The 23,963-nt window shown below is 34.6% G+C and overlaps 1 protein-coding gene across 1 annotated transcript in view; it reads right to left on the reverse strand.

Moving 5' to 3' along the window:
* Nucleotides 1-1,019: 1,019 nt before the first annotated feature.
* LOC145681043 (acyl-CoA synthetase short-chain family member 3, mitochondrial) overlaps nt 1,020-23,963 on the reverse strand; it is a 204,888-nt gene continuing 181,944 nt past the window's right edge. The window contains exons 11-15 of the mRNA XM_081752365.1: nt 18,707-18,852; nt 17,103-17,325; nt 11,713-11,888; nt 5,547-5,659; nt 1,020-4,380 (exon numbers count right to left, since the gene is read on the reverse strand). Of these exons, the coding sequence (XP_081608491.1) occupies nt 5,564-5,659; nt 11,713-11,888; nt 17,103-17,325; nt 18,707-18,852 (641 nt within the window). The 3' untranslated portion in view covers nt 1,020-4,380; nt 5,547-5,563. The remainder of the gene's footprint in view (nt 4,381-5,546; nt 5,660-11,712; nt 11,889-17,102; nt 17,326-18,706; nt 18,853-23,963) is intronic.

A 23,963-nucleotide genomic window follows, 5' to 3' on the forward strand; every position in this document is an offset into this window, starting at 1 on the left:
TTTGGTAAAACAATTTCTATCCGCCTTGTAGTGGCCTCAATTCTGACCCATTACCAGCAGTAAGGTATCTGATTTTCTGCTCTTAGTTATTTCACTTTTAGATGGAGATCGCAGTTTCTCCAGATGTTGGTATCTAGACGTAGGATGGTTTTCTCTGCTTCCTGAGTTTTATATATCCATACCCTTCCAACTTTACTAATGCTATTAGTCGCCGTCTCTTTATTTTCTTTTTCCATAACTCTGGTGGATAGCCTCTTGCGAGCGCTAGGAGTCAGAAACTAATATTTCATGACCTTGCACATTCTTAGTAGACTTAGTGCGTTCGGAAACTGGGGCACAGATAGAGGTCTGTGTTCAAGGCAGGGTAATACGAGATTTGCAGGGTGCTACGAGATTACCCAAAAACACATTTCTGTTTCTTCCGTAATATTTGTAATAAAGTTCGACTGTCTTACTGTATATGTTAACGCATTCTAGAGGATGAAATGAACATGAAACAAATTGCAGCGATGTTTGTTTCTTTTGTTTTGAGGAACAATCAACGAGACCATTCAGTTCAGGTCTCGAAACTTGACGATTGTTTCCTTTACGGTGTCTATCTCTTCCTTAAAATTAAATTCCAGTTGAAAAGGCCGCATTCTAACTTCATCGAAGAGATCCAATGGTATCCAGTTCTTGAATACGCTACAGCCAGCTGAATTCCAGTAGTTCTAATATTAACTGGAAAATCAGTAAAATTGTTGGATACAAGACCGAGGCAACTATCTTGAAGGTGACATAGGAAATTAGAATTTAAGGTGAGGTTTTCATTTTTGCAAGAAAATTCTCAAATTTTGGGCAGTCCCTTGTAATAGGGTGACACTGACTCTTGGTTTGCTCGTTTTGATATCACTTCTATACAACTATTTTTTTTTACGCTACAAAACTTGCTTCATTTGTTCTCCGGTACAGTTAATTGAAAGATATTGAGTAGGTACAAAAGAAAACATAAAAGCAATTTTATTTCTTAAATATATTTACTGCCAAAGACAGTATAAATAAGTACATGAATAAAATACATGAGGAATCACAATATTTACGAACCTAACCATTACAAAGTACATTCAATCATTAAGCTAAAAGACACCTTTATCCTAACTAATCGATAGCACAAAGAACAAGAAGGTTACAATAATAATTGTGTATAAACAATCTTTGTTCAATAAATAAGAGTATAATAGCTGAAACTAAAAGCTTAGATCTTTTCCAGGAAGAAATAAAATAAAATTTATTTTTTAAAAGTTGATACACCAAGCAAATATTATTTACAAGAAACGTATGTACATTTAAACTTTTAACCACTTATTTATCTATGAAATTAAAAATTCATTTTAAGTTGTATTGTAGATTCTGTATATTTTTGTTGTTCTTTTGTTTTATCTTAGAATAGAGAAAATCCAAAACTTTTGTTTTTGTAACGTCTGATGCTATTTTTAAATCTTATTTGTTGAAATACTTCGGAAACAATTCGAGCTGAAATGCTCAATTTTTAACGTGGATCAAAAGTATTTTCTATTCATAACAATAACAAAAAAATCTTCAAAATGTTACAATAGGGATAAACATATTACCGAATAATAACATAATACCGGATAACGTAATAAATAATTTACTTTTTTTTTAAAAAAAATTGCAAAATAAAAATTCTTTTGTTGATCAAAAATTTATTGTGCGCAGTTTTACTATATGATCCATAGTACAAGTAGTAGTAGTAGTAGGAGGAGGAGGCGGAGTAGAAGTAGTAGTAGTAGTAGTAGGAACGGGTTAGAAGCCAAACTGGCTTGTTGGGTTTTGTTCTCAACATAAAATAGTCAAATTAGACTTCCCCAATTTTTTCAGCACATTTTACAATCCGTGGATCCGTATAGTAAAACTGCACCATTTATTGAAAAATTTCCAATATTTGAAATTCTACAGTATTTTATTACCTTATGAAGAAAAAAAGAGATCTGGAAATGAGATATACTCCAATCGAGTCCTCTTATTGAACTGAATATAACTATATGGCTGAATGGAATGGAATATGGCAAGTTTAGTTTAAGCGAAAACAAGTTAAAACGAATTATTGTTGTTACCTAAAAATTGATGCTAAACTATAACTACGCCATCTATTAAGGTGATGTAGATACTAGAGTATATTCTGGTTACTTTTTTCCACTACGAAACTAGCAGAATGACAGTACATAATATGGTTAATTAGATATAGCATAAGTTATAATTAACTCTTAAAACTTTAATTTTTCTTTATTTTCCCAAGAATGATACATACGAGGATAAGTCAAAATTTATTCGCAATTTTAACAGAACTCTTCTCACATTCTTCGTACTCACCTATGTCATCGTGTATTTTATTGATATACTGTTATGGTCATGCTATGAAAGTTTGCCTCTGATTACACCATTTATCTTCCTTTTGTTGCAGAGAGATCATTGCCGCTCCATTACAAGTTTCCACCAATGTGCAGTGAACCGTTTTTTTTTGGTCGGAAAGTGTATCACGGCCGCAATCTATCAAATACTTTCGGCACAATACGGGAACAGTGCCTTGCCGCAACGGAGTGTCTATATAATGGGTTGAAAAATTCAGAAATGGTCGCACGAGGAAGGAGCTGGACGACCGGTGAACCGTTTTTAAAATTTTCAATCAATACGTAGTCACTCCGTTGCAGCAAGACACTGTCCCCATATTGTGCCGAAAGTCTTTGATGGATTGCGGCCCCTGATATACCTTCTGACCGCAAAAACCGGATCACTAATCGTTAGTCCTCTTTCGTGCGAACTTCTAATGGAGCGGCATTCATGTATTTGCAACAAAAGAAAGACAAATAGAAGAATTAGGATCAGACGTTCATAGCACGACCAGAACTGCATAACAATAAAGTACACGAGGACAGAAGTCAGCATGAACAATATAAGAAGAGTTATGTCAAAGTTGCAGATGTTTTGACTTTTCCTCATATATTAATTGTTACATTATTACATCGACTTCTACAAAATGAGATTCTTGTGGAGAATTTCCTAATGTGGAATTTTCGAGAAAATCGAATAAAATTATTTTCGGTGCTAAAAAATGTGTAATTTCTTGCCAGTAATGACAATTGATAATTTTTACTCTACTCGAACAGATTTTTATTTGCTTATGATGTAAAAAGTACACTGTTAAACAGCATTTTATGTCTATCATTGTCTGTCTCATTTAAGGATGTCAGACATAGTCTCAACAGTGACACGTGCTTCTAATAGTGATGCATATATTACTTATGATCAACGTGCATTTATAGGTTAATTATGTCGTCATCTGGGATTCACGTCTATATTATAAAATTTTCAGATCGGTTTATTTATTTTATTTTTATCAAAAAAATATAATTATGCTCAACCCTCTTCCAAGTACTACTGACTGTCCAGAATAGATAGGAAGTGAAACAAGAACAAAAGTAATTCATCTGCTGGAACTGAAGACATCGGTGCAAGAAGAGATAGCTCTAATTTTACGTTTGCTCAGGATTGCAACAAAACTTCGTTAAAATTTATTTTACTCAAGCCTCCAAACTTTCTGTAAAGACATACTCTATGTTATTATAAGGTAAAACCTTTCTTCACCAGAAGTTTGAAGGCGAAAGGAGAACAAACTTATTTTTAACTAAGTTTTGCTGCAATCCTCAGCCAAAGGTAAAATTGGAGCTGTCTCCTTCTTGCACCGAGGTCTTCAATTGAAATAACCAAGACTAGAGCTTAATTATAAAGATTATTAACATTTATTAATATTAGCAATAATAATATTAATGATATGATAATTATGAGAACATTATAAACAAGAATAAAAGAACTGATAATACCTATTTTAATATCAAGCATGAAAATAACAGTAGATAAAGTCGAATTCTTCTCTTGTTTTAACGAAACACACTTTATTTGAAATAGATCTTTGTGCGATTACATAACAATTATTACATAAACTAAAATATTTTCATGCTCACGTACACCACTACTGCCATTTATTCTGTAAATTCTTATTGAAAAAGGAAAACTTAGTTGATTAATTTTCTAAAAAAACAAACAAAAAGAAAAGATAAACAGTAATATTATTTGTACAACTTCTACAGAATATGACTTAGACAATTCTTTATTGTGCACAAATGAAGTACTGTATATTTTATTGCTTTCAGTTTTTAATTGAAAATAATGTGTTTAAACAGATATTTAAAGCAATCCATACATTTATTAGGTTCAGGATAGATACTTTTTTTTCGGTCATAAATACTTATCTCCTGAATTGCACTCTCTTTGAATTGAATCCAAACTGCATGTTGACCGAATTCTGATTTATACTCCTGAGTTCTGTAATTAAAAAAAATATAGGATGTAAATTCATTACCTAATATAATAGTGGTTAAATGTGCGTATAATAGTAACAAACTATAACTATAAACAGGAATACTTCAAAATTAGAATACAATATATGAGATGAATTATGTCAGTATAACATAAACAAAAAGGACCCATTTTTAACATGAAGTAAAGATTCTACAAATAAGATTTGATATTTTATCGATGTTTACAATATTCGCATAATATATTATATCGTAATTACTTTATAAACTATTATTACTAAATTAACCAAGCAGACTTCTCCTTTCGCAAGAGTTCCTCTGCTGTTCTTTGATTTCATTGATGTAATTGACCTTAATTGTACAGTATGTAGGTCAGTTGTATAAATGTTTAGTGTTGTCCTCTATGTTAGAGAAGAAACATTTCATCTAGTCATCTAGTTCCTTTCCATGTGGTAAGGTGCCAAGAACTGACGTTGGATAGCAATAGCTATGCGTTGAATTATGTAAAATAATGAACGAATATTTTGAAAGAATAGATTAATTTTCAAAGTACGCCTTCACCTGTTTTTGCCATTGTAAACTTAAGTTTTAATTGTTTATATTTTTTTAAGAATCAAAGGAGAGTGACAACAACAAATCCTGAAAATAAAATAATGCAATATTTATATAAGTTGTTTTTACAATATCCGACCAAACTTTACATTTGGTCAAAGAACTGAAAACTTGGTTATTCTTGTTTCTCACATCGCTAATTTTCTAGAGCTGTGCGTCATTTCCTGAGAATCATGTCTGTGCCATATATTGAGAAATAATTGTCTACAGGATCCTGTGTACAGATTTATCGAAAATTTTTAGAACTCTGGAGTTAGAAACTCTTCTTGATTTGTTGCATTTACATCCGTTGCAAGCAAGTTACGTAAGATAAAATCTTCAAGTGAGATCTGAACTACTGTAATACATTTGATGTTCTCCCATTGGGAATCAAATACAGAATCTGTAAACAGAAACCCTTCACAACGAAAGTACAATATACAATTTTAAAAACACATTCATTGTGTTAAGCTTCAATAGACGTTAGGTAACCATCACAACTTAATCATGGGTACGAAGGGTCTAGAAATATTTCATTGTAATGATTAAAAATATTTGCAAAAAATAATTTGATACAATTACCTATTTTATCTTTGACATCACTGAGGATCAGGTGCCGTTTTGGCGAAACCAAGCTTCTGCAATACTTGCTTGATTTCGGGGTAAACGGATGGATCTTCAATAGTTGCTGGTATCTGAAAAAAAAAAACATATATATAAATATCAGAGATCATATAAGGAGCATTTGTAACGAAATCAAATACAATTGTAAAGTTTACGTTTGCAATATGCTGAAGTTACTTTGTGCAATCAGACGAAGTGAATTCGAAACATTGGCTTTATTTGAGAAACCACAGTCGAAGCCAATTTTCAGAAAGTTCCGTAAAATTAACTCCTTGATTCCATGCATGTTTCTGTTTCGTAATAAAAGATGTGATTCGTTCATAATTCTTTCTTCTTTTTCATTTCTAAAAAATAACACGTTCTTGATCCTTTATAATTTCCTTGATATTTTAATCCTTTGCGCTATATTGTCGGCTGTGAGCCGACATTTCAATTTACAATCATTTAGACTCCTATGTTTTATCTCGACTGATTTGTATTTACTATCATCGCAGTTTGTTGTTTTCTCAACTGCTGACAAGTGTCTGCACTTGCTTCCACTTGGAACATTTTATAACAGAATTTTCGCAAATAATAATAATAATAATAATAATAATAATAATAATAATAATAATAATAATAATAATAATAATAATAAAGAGGCTTTTTCTATAACATAAAAATGGAGTACAATGGGTTAAATAAATGTATTCGGGAAATCATAGTGTTCCAGATTAAGTGTGCAAAATACGAAGTAAAGTTGGGTCTCTTCCTCCTTAGTAATCTCCGATTTATTTCATCAAAGAAGTTCTGCAGCCCACCGACAAGTATTCCAAATTTTTACCAAAATTTTCACAAGATTTCTGAAATCATTCCTAGTTAGGCAAGTGTTTTGATAAGATAACTTAAAATAAGATAAGATGTGATTTTTGTACCTCTTCTACACTAAATTGTCGACGTTTGATATTGTGACATTAACACGTCACTTCTAATCGGCCAAGGGTGCCCATGGACGAGTTTTAGGGCACAGTTTATGCCCGGAAGAACATTTGGGAGAAGACGTTTTCATTGAAAATGGTACAATCAATCTGGAAAATTATTAACTTTAGGGGAGAAAGGTATATTTGAAGAATAACATGGTAAATTTGGAGGTGAAGAATGATACATTTTTTAGATAGTTGTAAATTTGGAGGAGTTGAGCCCAAGTCCTTGGGAGGAGGGGGATGAGCACCTCGAACCAGGTAGTACCTCTTTGCTTCCCTAAGTGACAAAGGGAAGGCGTAACCGTAGCAACAGACTTGGTAGGCGTATGTAGACTGATGGTTAGTGTGGTTCAGGATTAATAAATGCAAGCCACAATTTGCTGTCATTTATTCATAGGTCTTGATCTCGCATTCACGATCGCAGCTATAGTTTTTTTCTTAACTTCAATTGAGGTTTTATACTTTCAGATGCAGACCTAGGTCCTAGTTATCAGTATCACTGAGTTTTGTTGTAAATATTTGCTTTGTAGTATAGTAATTTTAATGTAAAAATTATGAAAATGATGGATGATAATGAAAGATTGAGGATGAATTTCAAGCCCTTGTTCGTACGGTTTCCGTTGATAATTGAGTTGATCGGCAAAATCTCAGCAAAGTAGCCAATTACAACTTAGGCGCAACGTTGGCAGTTGTTGAGCCTAGTGTTTCTCATTGTTGGTCCACGCTTCCCATTGTGAGCTTACTATCTATGTTACTAAAATATAAGCAAGGATGATCGATAACTGTATATAAGGTTAATGCTCTTCGAGATATACTACAACATCAAGAACATTTGACAATACTGATCTTTATTAATTGTAATTTTGTACTTTAACAGTAAGTTATACAATGAGGGAAAGTTAAATAAGTTTCTTTACTTCATTTATGGATTTGCAGAATCAAAACAAATACCAGTAAGATGTAAATTAAAAGAATAGTGCATATAAATCTGCTATACAAGAATAGTGGAGCATTTAACTCATATTTAAATTTAACTAGAAACTCGATTTTTTTACTACTCAAGTTTGCTAAATATGTGTTATAATTTTGAAACATTATCATGTTACATCACTTCCTTTGATCTGCCAAAGAATTCCAGATTTTTTTTTTCTGACAGAATGCCATATATCTATTGTCATAACATTCAGAGTTACAAATAACAAAATTTATAACCAATTTTGCTGGTATAATAATACCTTAATTGTTATTCATATATCATTTGAATAAAACTATCTTTCACTATTAACTCCTCATGTTTTGATGATATATTTGAAAGTATGTTTCTTGTTGCTAACTGTACTTGGGTAAGAAGTAATACATAATGCCGTTCTTTGTACAACTATTTATCAGCTATTGGTACGCACTTCTCACGTAATTGGTCTTGTATACCAGTACGCGTCTACGTATTCGAACAACAGGATCATAACTAACAAAAAGATGACGGAAACGCAAATTATCTCTGTGTTTACAGATCATTCTTCAGGGTAATTCTTCGTTTTTCTCCAATGACTTAAAATATTCTCGTATTAGTTCATGTATATATGTGTTGGATTAATATAGAAATATCAACAAGGGATCCAAACAATTGTTGGGAAGGTACCAACATATTCCTTGCAAAGGTAGCGTAGGCACTAATATTCAAATTTGAATCAAGTTAAATATTTAGGGGTATACATTTGAAAAGTGGAAACTTTATTCAAAATAAGGAATATGAAGCTATGTTAGATGTGAACGAAATAAGAAACAGGAAGGTAATTTTAAAAATAGTTAAATCCGTGACGAATAGCATTAAAGGATTGCTTAAGCTGGTTGATTAGTATCAAATAGGGGAGACCGGGGATGGTTGGCAGCAGGGGCTGGTTGACGAACTGCATATAACTCCTTCATTAACATAATGAGCTGTTGCTGCTGTCATTAAAGAGCGACCTATGGATACAGCTGCTGCAGTTCATATGGAATTTGTAACTTGCGGATTATGGCGTCTATTAGATAAAGAGTGTTTTTGCCAGTCTGAAGTATTTTTTTTTCAGTTCTCCGTTACAACATCACAGAATCGTCACTACTTGGAGTACAGAGGTAAGTAATATAGCATTAGTTAGATCTGAACTTTGTTTTAATGGATATTTAAACAATAAAACGTAAATGCCAAACAATTGCTGACCAGGGAAGGGTCCGAATGGGGCACTCGAGTTGCCAAACAACATGTATCAGATATGAAAGAGGGTGTGAAACTATGTACCTATGCAAATTTATAGCGGTTGAGGGCAACACGGAAAAGCTGGAGAGCCGGAAGAAATATGGTCGACCGTAGGGTCCAGCAACACAGAAAGTTAAGGAATCACTCGTTGTACGCGTGAATGGCCACAGAAATTAACGTCAAATGCTTAGTAGTAGATGCATGATAAGATCTACTATATGTAATGAACATCATGGCCGCCATATTGAGTGGCCATCTTGAATTCGGATTCACAATGTAAAAGAGAAAGTGGGTCTTGTGGCATATGAAATAACACTGTAATTTTATCAGGAATTCATTGGTATTAATCATGTTGTAGTAACTTTATTGTAGGTTGAGAAGTTACATTCAAGAAAGTCGTGAGGGGCTATTTGAACAAACTTCGGAATAACCTGTCGGAATAATATTGGCACATGATGTACATTTAGAAATAAAATATAAAGAACATTTGCACATCCAAAGAGCTGGTAATATTTCAGTTTTAAAGATGGATAGTTGTTGTCAGGTTAAAACACCCGACGCAAAGCAGGGCTGGGGATTACAGGTACAATTACGACGTGGTTTTTCTAAAAGAAAATTATATATATCACATAAGCAAGCATAAATCAATCTATGAAGGACATTTGTTGTGAAGAGTATCTATAAGAGTGTGATGAAAACACAAGAGCTGTTCTCACTATCATCTATCTCTAACGTTTGATATTCTTCGACCATTGTATCAATATTCACTAATAACTACATTTCTGATCTTCTACACTGGGATTATAGTCGCACGTCCCAAACTCAAGCACTAATAATGACACAACTACCTAGGGATTCATATTCATGCCCACAAGAAAAAATAACTTTTCCATATTATGAATTAGAATATACCTTGAATTTTCTAGTACTTCCTCAACAGAGGCTCACCGATCAAGAGCACATTAACCTTCCTACCAACCACTCTATCTTACTTGACTACTTCACTGATAACGCAGATATTAGCTAATGAGCTTTCTCGCCTATTTTTACTGATGTTATGATACTGAAATTTAAATACTGTAAATTAGATTATTATTTAATTGGTCTAGAGGATTTTCATATTAACATGTCGGGAGGAAAGAACTCATATACTAACATAACTGAACTTTTAATAACAACATTGGATGAGAGAGTAAGATGCATATTATAGTCGTATCAGAAATAATTAAAGTGCATAATTATATCAAAGTAAGTTTTAACTATAATAAATCTTTGTAAGCATATATTATGTTTTAATGAATAAATAGTGAGAATGATGCACATGCAAATTGCTATCACAGCATAGTTTTAGGAAGGTTCTTGATATTATTTCAGATCTATTTAAAGTGAGAAGAAACATGAAAGACACATTATTGTTGTCGATCACTGTGGTAATGATGGATGGATACACTAAAAGATGAATGGTATTGGATGATATACAAATTACCATTATATCAGATATCATTAATTGTGAGATACAGTGCAACGGTTTATAATGACACTTAGCAATTCTGCTGGTTTTTAGCAGTCATAAGCAATATGAATTACAAACTCTGATCTTTTTTGCCGATTTTATTGTGATCATACCGTGCTCAAAATGATGTAAGATTGTTTGTAACAGACGGAAAGTACGTACATATAAGGATTGTTGTTAAACTCTGTTCAGTACACTTTCCTCTGAAATTCCTTTGTTTGTTTTGTCGTGTAAAATTAACTCTGAGGCGCCTGGCTAAAATGGTATCTCTAACACTCATTAGATCAAAATGACAAATGGCGTCTCCAAGTTTGTTATCATGCTAAGCTCCGTTGAGTCCTTAGTATATTCTCTTCTTAACAAACAACAAACATTTTGGACCAATCATTGGCAAAGAATCATTTTTAATGAAGCTGCTTCAAAACCAAACGACTCTTTAGATCAAGATTCTGACATCAAGTATCCTGAGGAAAATGCTTGAATTTGAGTACGTTGTTCATTTTCGCTAATAAAAGTCATTATGATTAATGAAATGAAAATACAATGAATATTTATGTTTAACGTGCTACCATTATGCCCTTTATACTAAGGGAGACAAATTATTAATGTAAATGAAACATGATGGAAGAATTGGTGGAATGAGCATGTGGAAGGAAACGGGAGTACCTCGAGAAAACCCACGGACACTATATTGTCCACCACAAACTTACTTGTCCGGGGATCGAGCCAGGGGCCCGACGCATTAGAGATAAGCACTGTACTATTAAGCCTTGTGCCTCCTCATGTTTAAAATTGAAGTACATTTATATGTCCAGTTTACTTGATCTTAAAAAACGCAACGTTAACAAGCGAAAGATGATGGGAAAAGTGATTTTTTTGAACGAATTTTAAACTCATTTTAGGTTAGTGTTATACTAAAACCCGTTTAGTCCAACACAATAAATCAATTTTCTCGGGTCACTAAAGTTCAAGTAGTATTCAATAGTGAAATTTAATATATGTTCTTATAACGTATTTATCTATACCATTGTTTCTAAAGTATTATTTTGTCCCTACGAAATTTTGATATTTTTAAGGCTCTCCTATAAAATCTATCAAAGTGGACTTAGCGGGGTTTAGCATAACAGTCCTCATATGTAATACAAGAATACAATATACAGACGGATAGGGTGTTTAATACAGTATGCAAGTCTTAAGATGTTACTGAATTACGAGCCTGCTGTAAAAGTTATTAACCACCATTAAGTCAAGTTGTTTAACCGTTCTCCAGGTTTTAAACACGACTTCTAGAAAGAAAACTTGTGAAACTTATAAAATCTAACTTTGTTTATAAATTGGATTATTGAGTTCCTTGACAATATATACACAAAATATTAGTCAAGAAATGGACCTGTACAAAGTGTGTGGTTTTACCTTGACAAATTTATTCCTTGCCAAATCAGCTATGGATTTTCTAGAAGTTTTCCCAGATCTCGTGCGAGGTAGACCTCTGACTGCGCCTACGAGCTTGAATGCAGCTACAGGACCTATGAGCTCTCTCACCATTTTTATAATTTCTCTGTTCAGGGTCTCTTCTGATTTCTTGCATCCTGTCAAATAATAAATAAAACATCAGGTTTAAGTTAACTTAAACTATGATTATAAATATAGCGTTAGTAGAACAACTGGGCAGCTCGTAAGTCATTAGTAGTAGAAACTTACTAATTTATATGAGAACGTTAGTGGATGATTAATTAAAAGAATGAAGTTAATAGACATTATAGAAAACTTATTCTGTTGGGTCAATTATGTACATTTTTTGAGACTAAACTTAGTGAGGTAGTGAATCTTATTGAGAAAGAGTGCATGCATGCCGAAAATATACTATAAAGGAAAATAGAATGATGCTTGATATTGAATAGTTAAAGCCAGATCTAGTAGCTGAAACATATCTCAGAGATACGTGTCGGATGTTAACGTTCGGATTAAGGACGAAGATTGGCAATAGACAGAAAATCACCAAATATAGAAGACTTAAGGAAGTGTTTGACAGAATGAAAGAATTTAGTTTTACCAATTAGACAATAACACTAGTTAACAAATTTAAACTTTTTGTTTGTTACATGAGAAAAATCACCTGATCTTAAAGGAACTTTTTGCGCTGAATTCGAATATGCACTCGGTTTCTCTCCATCACGTACAGTTTTCCCGTAACAGAGGGATTTTCGGGAAATTCCCTCAAAAATTTCCCTTTTTCAGATATTTTATTCCCCTAGCTCCTGTCCCCTTACATATAGTAACATAGAAATTATACCTAAGTATACCTTGATTTATATTTAATAAACCTTAAAAGTTTCGTAAAAATCGCTTTGTTCTTTCTAGAGAAATAAATATATTTGTATGTATACTGTGTGCACTGTTTATTGCACCTGATAGTATTGCTTTCAGATCTCCTGAGTTGGGGTAAAAACTATTTGCTTTATTACTACAAACACAGACATAAAAATGAATATTTACAATAGTCAACAACACACTTGTATTGCTCTCTGTAAATTAGAAACGTGTATAAAAATAGAATGTACTTCCAACGTATATTTTTTTTAAACGTACAGAATATGTATATCTTAATACATATATATACAATTCTCCAAGTTTTCTCGTTTTGTTCATGAAATGGTTATCCATATTTGTTATCAAATGTAACAGAATGCAAAAGAAAGAAAGAATGGAATACAGACTCATTGTTGACAACAATGAACTAATGCAGTCTGAATTTTCCACCACGGTATCGTTTCCCCCCTCCCCCCGCGCATTTCTTTCTTTCTTGTGTTCTTGACACCTGGTGAGGGAGTTTTGTACATTTTTATATTGATGTGGTTTAACACTACTTCACTTTCAAAGTTGTCTTTGCTGCTAAGAGTGCTTTCATGTTTGATCTTAACGGCATTATACCCAACTAAGACCAGAAGTTTAGTTTGTGATCAGTACAATGGCGTCAAGAGGACGGCGTTCGTGTGTTAACTCACCAAATAGTTTTTGTTATGTGTGTGGCCAGTTTGTAGTTAAAGGACAGTGTAGATCCATTACGCCATCGGTGAAACTAGCATATTATATATATTTCGGATGTCGTGTGGGAGATCAGGACAAAACTTGGGCACCCAACATAATTTGTGCGTCGTGCTACGTCACTTTACTTGCATGGGCCAAAGGGAAACGGAGGTTCATGAAATTTGCTGTACCAATGGTGTGGAGAGAACCCACCAACCATCTGGATAATTGTTATTTTTGTCTCACAGTAGTTAAGGGACATTCTAAAAAAAGCAAATACACAATAAGTTATCCCAACGTTAAATCCGCAATTAGACCTATTCCGCACGGGGATGAACTTCCACTTCCCGAGCCCCCTACCAACTGGGAAGAGATATGGCCAAAAGACTCTGACGATGATCATGACCTTGATGAACCATCGACATCAACATGTACATCCAAGGATCCAACGTTCATCCCTGACTGTGTTCGCGAGCCATATTTCATCCGGCAATGTGAACTTAATGACCTAGTCCGTGATTTGCACCTGACAAAACAAGAGGCGGAACTTCTGGGATCAAGGCTCCAGCAGTGGAACTTATTGGATGCAGAAACGAACATATCAGTGTACAGGAAAAGGCATGTTCAATTTTCAAGCTATTTCTCAATGCAAGATAATGTGTGCGTATGAACGGATATAAATGGGTTGATGGCGGAGCTAGGAATTCCTTACGTTCCAGAAGAATGGAGGTTATTTATCGACGCGTCAAAGGTCAGCCTTAAAGCTGTCCTTTTACATAATGGAAATAAAAAAACCTTCTATACCACTTGCGCACTCAGTGAAGATTAAGGAATCCTATGACACCATGTCAACTTTGCTAAATCTTATAAATTACAAGGACCATTGTTGGCAACTTTCTGGGCAATAATAAAGCTGAGAGTTACACAGAAATCGTACAGGACATGATACAGAAATACAAAGAGTTGGGTTGTAGGATGTCTTTAAAAATCCACTTTTTGCACTCCTACCTCAGCTTCTTTCCTGCTAACCTAGGTGCTCTCAGCGACGAACAGGGGAAAAGATTCCACCAAGATATAATGGCAATGGAGAAAAGGTACCAGGGACGATGGGATCCTTCAATGATGGGGGACTATTGTTGGGGTCTTGTTAGAGAATGCAACATTTCTTACAAAAGAAGGAAGTAGTGTACGTTTTTGTAACCCAATGGAAGTTTCATATATTGTGATAGTTTGGATTGTCTTTTCATGACCTTTTGGTACATTTGTATTATTGTTTATTGTAAATTGCCACACTTGTAAATTATATTGTATTATATTTTATATATGTGTTTGTGGTAATAAAGCAAAACGTTTTACCTCAACTTAAGAGATCTGAAAGCATTACTATAAGGTGCAATAAACAGTACACACAGTATACATACAAACATATTTATTTCTCTAGAAAGAATAAAGCGATTATTACGAAACTTGGAGGGTTTGTTAAATATGAATCAAAGTATACTTAGGTATAATTTCTATGTTAGTATATGCAAGGGGGCAAGATCTTGGGGTGTAAAATAAACGAAAAGGGAAATTTTTGAGGGATTTTCCCGAAAATCCCTCTGTTACGGGAAAATCGTACGTGATGGAGAAAAACCGAGTGCATATTCGAATTCAGCGCAAAAAGTTCCTTTAAGAACAGGTATTTCCCTTTATGTAATAAAACCTTTGTTAACTAGTGTAATTGGTAGCAGGGGAACAATTGTAAAGGTTACTGAAAAAGTCTTGAAGAATTGCACATTGTCGATAAGCATATTTTGGTTATGATGACAATGATTGCATTAAGGTCATGTATCCAAATAATGAACGTTCGTATCTATTACTAGGGTATCTATATGGATTTTAATGTGTGTTTTGGTTGTTTTACTTTAGTAAAGAGAATTTAGTAAAGAAAAAATATACAGAATAGCTTCTGGAAGAAGGTGGCATCCTGACCATCAGAGACTTGGAAATGCTGGACTCTGTCAAGATAAAAATTGGCTCTCACGAGACTCCAAAATAATCCTATGACTGACTGACTGTACAAATAAATGTCAAAATGACTGTACCCTTGAATGATGAGTCTATGACAAGTGTATAATTTCGAATGTTTTTTGTTCTGAAAAGCAATAAACCGACGTGGGCACAAGAATATAAATTTCTATACGAGGAAAGGATTCACAAACACGGAAAACTAAACTTTTTCTAGATTCTGGAACTTATTATGGAAAGAGGAAGAAAGATTTGTTCATATAATTTCCAAGTAAACATAAACCTTTTCTCACTTAGGAAGAAAAATATACGAACTATGATGTAAACCACCTCGCATGTGTGCAGCTTCTGTCAAAGTGTTATTTAAACAAGAACGTCAAAGTATTCCTTCCCTCAGATATGCCATGATTTAGGGAAACCCAACAAAATATTCTATAATTATTTACTAAATCAGTTAATACAAAGGTAAGTAAGAAGACTTGGAATATTTCCACATCCGTGTATGAGCCGTGATTGACCGTATGTGCAGGGTCAAATTGGCCCAAGAAGACTATTTAACACGAAGGTCGCCACCCTCAGTATCTTCAATCAGTTTTTAGTGGCATTGACGATGAGTGCTAAACAACGTACGATACAGAACTATTAGTGTGTGAGTTCGAACTTGGAAATACATATGCAGTAATAACCCAAAACATTTGTAATGCGAAAGGGGAAGATGCCGTAAACCACAACACAACAACTATTTGATTCCAGAAATTTAGAGAAGGTTGTAAAAATGTCGACGCTCAGCCAACGTCTGACTGACCGAAAGTAACAGATTCTGAGATCATACAATACAGCATTGAGGAAGAGCCATCCACCAGCACACGACGATTGTCAAATCAATTCAGAATGTCCCAGTCCACTGTAGTGAGTCATCTTTACGAACTCGGGAAAACCATCAAGAGCTTAAGCATTGTGCCATTAGTTGACCCCAGCTCAGGCCCCAAGAAAATTAGATGTGTGCCGACAACTACTATAAATTTCAGGAGATATGCAAAAGCACAGTAATTGAGCAAGGGCCAACTTCCAGAACTGGTCATCAATCAAGGCCGTTTCGACCATAAAGTTATGCTATACGTGTGGTGCAACTACGCGGGTGTTCACTTCAAATTCGTTCCTTACGGTCGTACTATCAATACCGATTTTTATTCTAAATAGTTGGAGCAGATGTATGTTGCACTGCGCTAAAAATATCCTGCACTGGTGAACCGAAAACAAGCTCTACTGAAAGAGGAGAACGCGAATCTACATTGGCCCGAAAACTTCAGCAAAACATTCAAGAACTTGATGACATCAAATTGATGTACATCAAGCATATAGTTCTGACCTTGCCTTCTCGGATTGTTACCTATTTCGGTCCATGGCGTACTTCCTGAAATCAAGATACTTCACTAAAAAACAGAAGGTGTTAACATCACTGACTAATTTCTTTGCCTCTATGGACAAGATGCGGTATCGAATTGGAACTGAGAAGATGGCACAAAGGTAGCTGCAAACAGTCCAACACGAGGGACAATACTTCGAATGTTAACTTGCTTTCATTGTAATGTAATAAATACAGTTTTTTTTAAATCAGAATATTGCAAAACTTACGACTCACTGTTGTAACCATGCCTTATTAATAGACAACTTATCATATGTACTGGGATAAAATTTTGATTATCTACTGTTTTTGATATTGATAATAACTAATTAGCCAATATTCAAAATCGTAATGAACTCACCTTTCTGAATAATGTACAGGCCAAGAGGAACTTCACCTTTCGTAATATCTGGAACACCAATCACAGCAGCGTCTGCTATGTCAGAATGGCTGAGAATCACATCCTCCAAAGCAGCTGTAGACAATCGGTGACCTGCTACATTGATCACGTCATCATCCCGAGAGGTTACCTGAACGTATCCGAATCGGTCAATGAAACCAGCGTCCATTGTGTCATAAAACCCCTGTAAAAACAGTTAAAGTCACTGGGTTTCTTTAACACATTAACTGAGTTTGCTTTAAAACATTCATATGTGAGTTAAATTTATCTAATGCTAGTTTTATCCACAGATCCTCTTCAGTCACATGTAACTTACCTATCTTTACCTTGGAAGCCACGTCGTATCCAGCAAATCATGCTACCTTACTGTAACAGATCTTCCCTGGGCAAAACCCTCGAGTTGTTTCTAAAAATCTTAATTATTTATATCTTTATTGTTGCAGTAAGTTGTTAATCTATTTTTGTCATAAAACATTATGATCTATGTCGTTTCCTAGTACGGAGGTCAATGTGTTAACGTAATTATATGTATATACTTTCGATGTCAGAGACAAATTCAGAACCGTTTTTTAAAAAAATATATCAAACAAATTAACCTGTATTTTTAAGGTTATGAAATTATACTACGCTGTTTTATTAACGACCCTAAGTCAATAAACTCTCAGAATTTTGCATCTGTAGATGAATATTTTCCCCAAATCTTTCAGTATAATAATCTCTCTCCACATAATGGTCGCTCAATCTAATCTCCAGATTAATCTTGGATATGAACGAGATATGTTGACACGAAATTTAAGCTTCGAAATGTTACGCACTTATGGTTATCTGCAACGTTTCTCGAAATAGTATATATCTTTTAAGATAACAACGTTTCAAGTTATGAGTAATATGTGAAAATATTAAACTTGTGGCGACACGTTCAATGGCACATTGTAATTTATAAAATCATCGCCAATATTTTAAGATTATAGACTTTAGAATGTTATATTTAACTGTTACAAAGCATATTATCATTTTTGTACCTGGCGACTATAATTTTTTGCAAAAACAATTAACTAGAATAAATCAAATTACGATTACATGTTATTTTTGTGCAGGGTACGTTTTTTAGCAAATAGTGTGCCAGTTTAGCCTCATCACACTTTGATTTTGCTCACCCGAACAAAATTTTCTTTAAGAAAGCATGTTGGATACTCATCAATTTTTTCTCATGATCCATTAGTTACTCAAGGTCTTTACGTTGGGACCCTTTAAAATATTATCTTCATACCCAATCGCTGGTATAAAATGTTGTCTAGAGATTCAATCGTCGGTCTAAAATGTTATCTAAAGACTCAATGTTTGGTTCAGCACAACCAATTGGTGAACTAAATTCATATTTAGAGATCAATTGGTTGGTCTAAAATGTTTTCTACAGATCCAATTGTTTGTCTATTGCCCCAATACGTAGCTTTAAAATCCTTTTTATCAGAAGATATAAGGTAAAAAGTAATGGTTCCCTTAATTCGTGTCGTTGTTCATCCTTGATGAATTACTTACAAGAATAATAATATATTTGAACTTACTGGATATTTAGAGAAGTAGATTTCTTTAAACCTCTCCGGGGCTTTATAGAGTGATGACATGGTTCCTGGAGGCAGAGGTAGCTTACATACTATCCTCCCTAACTCCCCGGTCTGCGCTTCCGTTTTGTCCTCTTTCAATACTCGAACTGTAATAGAAGCAAAAGTGATTATATACATTACTACGCTATGTGAAAATAGGTCTTTTTCTATGATATCAGGTGTTGTTCTAAAATTAGGGTATTTTACATACCATTAAGAAGATAAAACGTTATGGATATGATTGTGAATATAGATTATACATAGGTAGTGAAAAATGATACGAATTTTTTTCTAGTTTAATGTTCCACTTGAATTCCCTTTAGGCTAAAGAAGATGGATGTTTAACGAAAGTGAATTATTTGAAATTTATTTTTTTGTGCTCTCCCGTCGGGAATCATATTCGGGACTACGTGCACCAAAGGTACGGGCGTGACCTATGCACCTGATGTTCACGGGAGCTTCACTGCTAATTATGTTTTTTCTCGAGAAATAAGGATGGGAAGTACTCGAACATCTACCTACTTCCAAGACTTATGATCTTGCACACGGCGCAAATCTGTCTTCAACATTGGGGGGGACGGGTAAGACCGTTCCCATATTATATATATATATATATATAGTGGTCGAAGTGAGACGGTATGCGGTGGTATGTCATACCGCCTCTGGTTTTTTTCAGTAATGAGGACATACCGTCTCTGGTTTTTCAGTGATCAAGACAATATTTAAATAGCCGGCATGTTGAGCCAAAATCATAATGAAACATACTGCCTCTGCTTTTTTTCCACTTCGAACACTATATATATATATATATATATATATATATATATATATATATATATATATATATATATATATATATATATATATATATATATAAACGATGTTCAAAATATTTATGAAGTTGAAAAACAATGCTGTGAAGAATCAGGGGACAGAATTGTCTTCAGTGGCATATTTAGGAGGCTATCGGGCTCAAGCTCCCCCCGAAATAAATTTGTTAGTTTTTCGCATTCCACGTACAACAATAATTCTTTTAACCATTTCTAACAATGTCATTGACTTTCTTATGCTATTTGTTCAGAAATAATACTGTTTTTGTCAAATTTCATTCCATGTAAGAACTGCGTCCTTTTGTTCTTTCTTTCGTCCTTTCTGGTTTTCTGTTTCTTTTTCTTGACGTTACTTTCTTTCATTTCGCTTATCATACTTTATCGACCGTTGTCAGTTGTGATTCAAGTCGGCCGTCATCAGTAACACAAAAACTAAGAGGAGTTGATAAGCGAAATTGGTATTCCACACCAACTTGCGCGGATATCAACATGACAGGACTTGAGTTATTATAACAAAGGAAAAATTATACCGTTTAGTTATTTTTAAAAGAAGGGAATGTTTGAATTTTAGAAAAATCAAAACGGGGGAATAATTAGCCCGGGAAATTAGGAAGGCCAAGAGGATGCTTGCTTTTTCTTGTATGAATAGAATAAAGGGTTAGATTCACTCCTAAATTTTTGTATCATATCATATAGGATTTATCGGTCTGCAATTCTTGCCATTATAACATCAATTTATGCATAAATTAAAATATATTTAATTCTCAAACTCAGGTGGGCAATTGCCCACTTCCTTCCTTGTGTTGGGCATAGCCCCTCGAAACAAAATCCTAAATACGCCATTGGTTGTCTTCAAAATTGGGAAGTGGGCACATTTGAGGCTTATTCTAGAGAAGGAGGATGAAACTCATATTACGGTAGATGAATCTGATCAATTGTTGTAGAGTATATTATATAGTAGGCGATGTAGATGAAGTAGTAGTACATATCAGTATTACAAATCACTGACGTGAACACATTCTGAAATCTGAATACATGCATATTTATAATTGGTATGTTTCTAATTAGGCATCCACAAAGATCCACGTTGAAATTGTTTTATAATAATATAAATAATGGCTTCCCCAAAACTATGAAGAAAGAATATCAATTATGTATGACGCAACAATATTCTTTGAGCAAAATGATAATCTCAATCAAGGACGCCGATTTCTCTGTAACTTTGGAGGGGGCATTCGTAAAAAATGCATAAAACAATACATATAACAAGAGAAAATACATATAAAAATACATATTCATAAAAATACAGGGGTCCACGTGAGCTTTTGGGGGGGACTCAGACCTCCCAGGATCGGCCCCCTTAATCTCAATAACATTAAAGGAATCGTTACAGAAATCTAACGCATGTCATACACTCTTTAGTTAAAAGATGTAGCCTTAAGATTATGGAGAAAAATATTCCAGCAATTGAATTCTTTTCTTTGCTTACGAAGAGTCCTCTCTCAAAAGAAAAATTGGGACACGCGGAAATACGTAGCAACAAACGAACAGAAAAGAGAAAACAAGCAAAATTACGTTGGCTACAAAATCCGAATGAAATAACCGCACAAAATTTCGTAGACATCAGGGGGGAAACTTCCCAAACTTTGGGAACAAAGAAACGCGATTTTTTGAAAGTTAAAATTTAGGAACTTCAAGATAATAGTAAAAATAAAAACATTAGGGACATGTATAAAGGGATCAACGAATTTAAGAAAGGCTATCAACCTCGTGCTTATATTAAAGAAAGCTGATGGAACAGTTCTCACTGATACAGATAGCATTTTTAAAAGATGGAAAGATTTCTTTAACGATTTGCTTAACACGCAGCAAAAAGTAATGTGCGTGGACAAAGAGAGATACACACCGCATAAACGTATATTCCAGAACCCAACCGAACCGCTATAAAGAAATTAAAGAAACACGAATATCCGGGTGTAAATGAAATTCCGGCTGAGTTAATATTAGCTGGAGGCGAAAAATTGTGGAACAAGATACACATACTCATTCTCCTTATCTATAACAAGGAAGAATTGCCGCAAGAGTGGAAAGAATCAATCATTGTTCCAATCCACAAGAAAGGCGAAAAAACTGACTGTAATAATTATCGAGGCATCTCTCTTCTGTCAACATCCTATAAAATCCTTTCAAATATTCTATTAGCAAGATTGACCCCATATGCAGATGAAATTATTGGAGATTATCTGTGGATTTAGACGAAATCGATCAACTATCGACCAAATATTTACCATTCGCCAAATACTCGAAAAGAAGTGGGAATACAGTAGCCCGGTGCATCAACTATTTATTGATTTTAGAAAGGCTTACGACTCGGTTAGGGGAGAAACATTGTACAACGTTCTTACAGAATTTGGAATACCGAAAAAGCTAATTAGATCAATTAAGGCATGTTTAAATGAATCCCAAAGTAAAGTCCGGGTAGGAAAATTTTTGTCCACGAGCTTTCACGTCGAGAATGGCCTGAAACAAGGAGATGCGTTGTCGCTATTATTATTTAATTTTGTGCTGGAATACGCTATAACAAAGGAAAATCAAAGATAGTAACCAGGGCCTAGAATTGAACGGTATTCACCAGATTATGGCATATGCTGATGATGTAAATTTAATAGGGGATGACAGGAGAACAATAGAAAGAAATGCACAGGTCTTATTAAACGCTTGCAGGGGCATGAGTTTAGAAGCAAATGCAGAGAAAACTAAATACATGGAAGTGTGTCGGGACCGTAATACGGTAAATTATGGATGCGTTAAAATATTAAATAATTCTTTTGATAAAGTGGATACTTTCATATGTCTAGGATCTATATTAACAGACGAAAATCATATTTACGAAGAAATTAAATGTCGACTAAAAGCAGGGAATTCGTGTTACTATTTGGTTCAAATCTCATGTCGTCTCAAATTCTGTCGAGGAATTTGAAGCCTGAAATATATAAAACGATAATCATATCTGTTGTTCTGTATGGCTGCGAAACATGGTCGCTTACTCTAAAGGAAGAACATAGACTGAAAGTATTTGAGAACAAGATCCTGAGACGAGTATTCGGACCCAAGAGGAACGGGAATGGAGAATGGCAGAACTACATAATGAGAAACTACATAATTTATACGGTTTACCAAACATTGTTAAGGTCATCAAGTCTAGGAGGCTTAGGTGGGCAGGACATATAGCCAGGATGGAAGAAAGTAGGAACGCTTTCAAAGTGTTAGCGGTAAGACCAATCGGAAAACAGCCATTAGGAAGACCTAGGCGCAGATGGGAAGACAATATTAAGATGGATCTAGCAAAAATAGGAATACAAAGTAGAAACTGGATCCAGTTGGCTAAGGATAGAAGTCAGTGAAGAGTTTTTGTGAACGCGGCATTGAACCTCCGGGTTCCATAGGCTATAGAGTTAGTTAGCTTACGAAGCATGAGTAGATGCCTAGGCTGATTCTACAAATAGATTAAATTCACACTTACTGAAAAGATGGGTTCTACTGACATTGGAGAGTCTGTATATTCTTCGTGTGCTAGGGCCTAGGGGAGAAAAGGAGATAAGATTTCATATCAGGTTACGTCACGCACAGTCGCACGCCTTCATTTTCATTAAAAATGAAAAAGCCAAGAGAAACAAATTCCATTTCACTTTCCTTTGTTGCAGTCGGACACAAATCATCACACTTTTCTGCAAAAAGTACTTTTCAAATCGGATTATTGGGAGAACCTCCAGTTCCAATGTTGGGGGGGGGGACATGTATCCCCATTTCCCCGCAATTCGTGCTCGTACCTACATCTGAGACAACTTTTCAGCACGAGGAGAGGGGTATATTCTCCTCTGGGATTTATTGCAATTTGTGCCAAAGTAGTGGAAGTGGAATTAATACATATTGATGAGACTACTAAACGCACTACAGCACGAAGTTCAGTTTGAAATACTACAGATTACTATTCTTTTTTAAAATGGAAAAGCCAAGAGAAATCAATTTCATCTTACATTCCTTTGTGGCAGACGGGACACAAATCATCAAGCTTATCCCAAAAAACACTTTTTAAGTCAGATTATTGGGGGGGACTGTCCCCCCCACGTCCAACATTGGGGGGGACATGTCCCCCTCGTCCCCCCGGGATTTGCGCCAGTGATCTTGCAATTTCGACTTCATACCTAAACCGAAGGAACAATTACTTCGAACATGCTTTTGGATATATGAAGACATTGCCACAGCAGTAAGTCGTGAAATTAGAAGATTCACTCATAGTGAGGCAACAGGTATTGGCGCCATCCACATCGTTAATAGTGTGTGGTAGATTTTTCTGAAGGCTACTTCGAACATGCTTCTGCTCTACG

This window comes from Thermobia domestica, chromosome 3 (genome assembly GCF_964235325.1).
Source record: "Thermobia domestica chromosome 3, izTheDome1.hap1.1, whole genome shotgun sequence".
Classification (NCBI taxonomy): Eukaryota; Metazoa; Arthropoda; class Insecta; order Zygentoma; family Lepismatidae; genus Thermobia; species Thermobia domestica.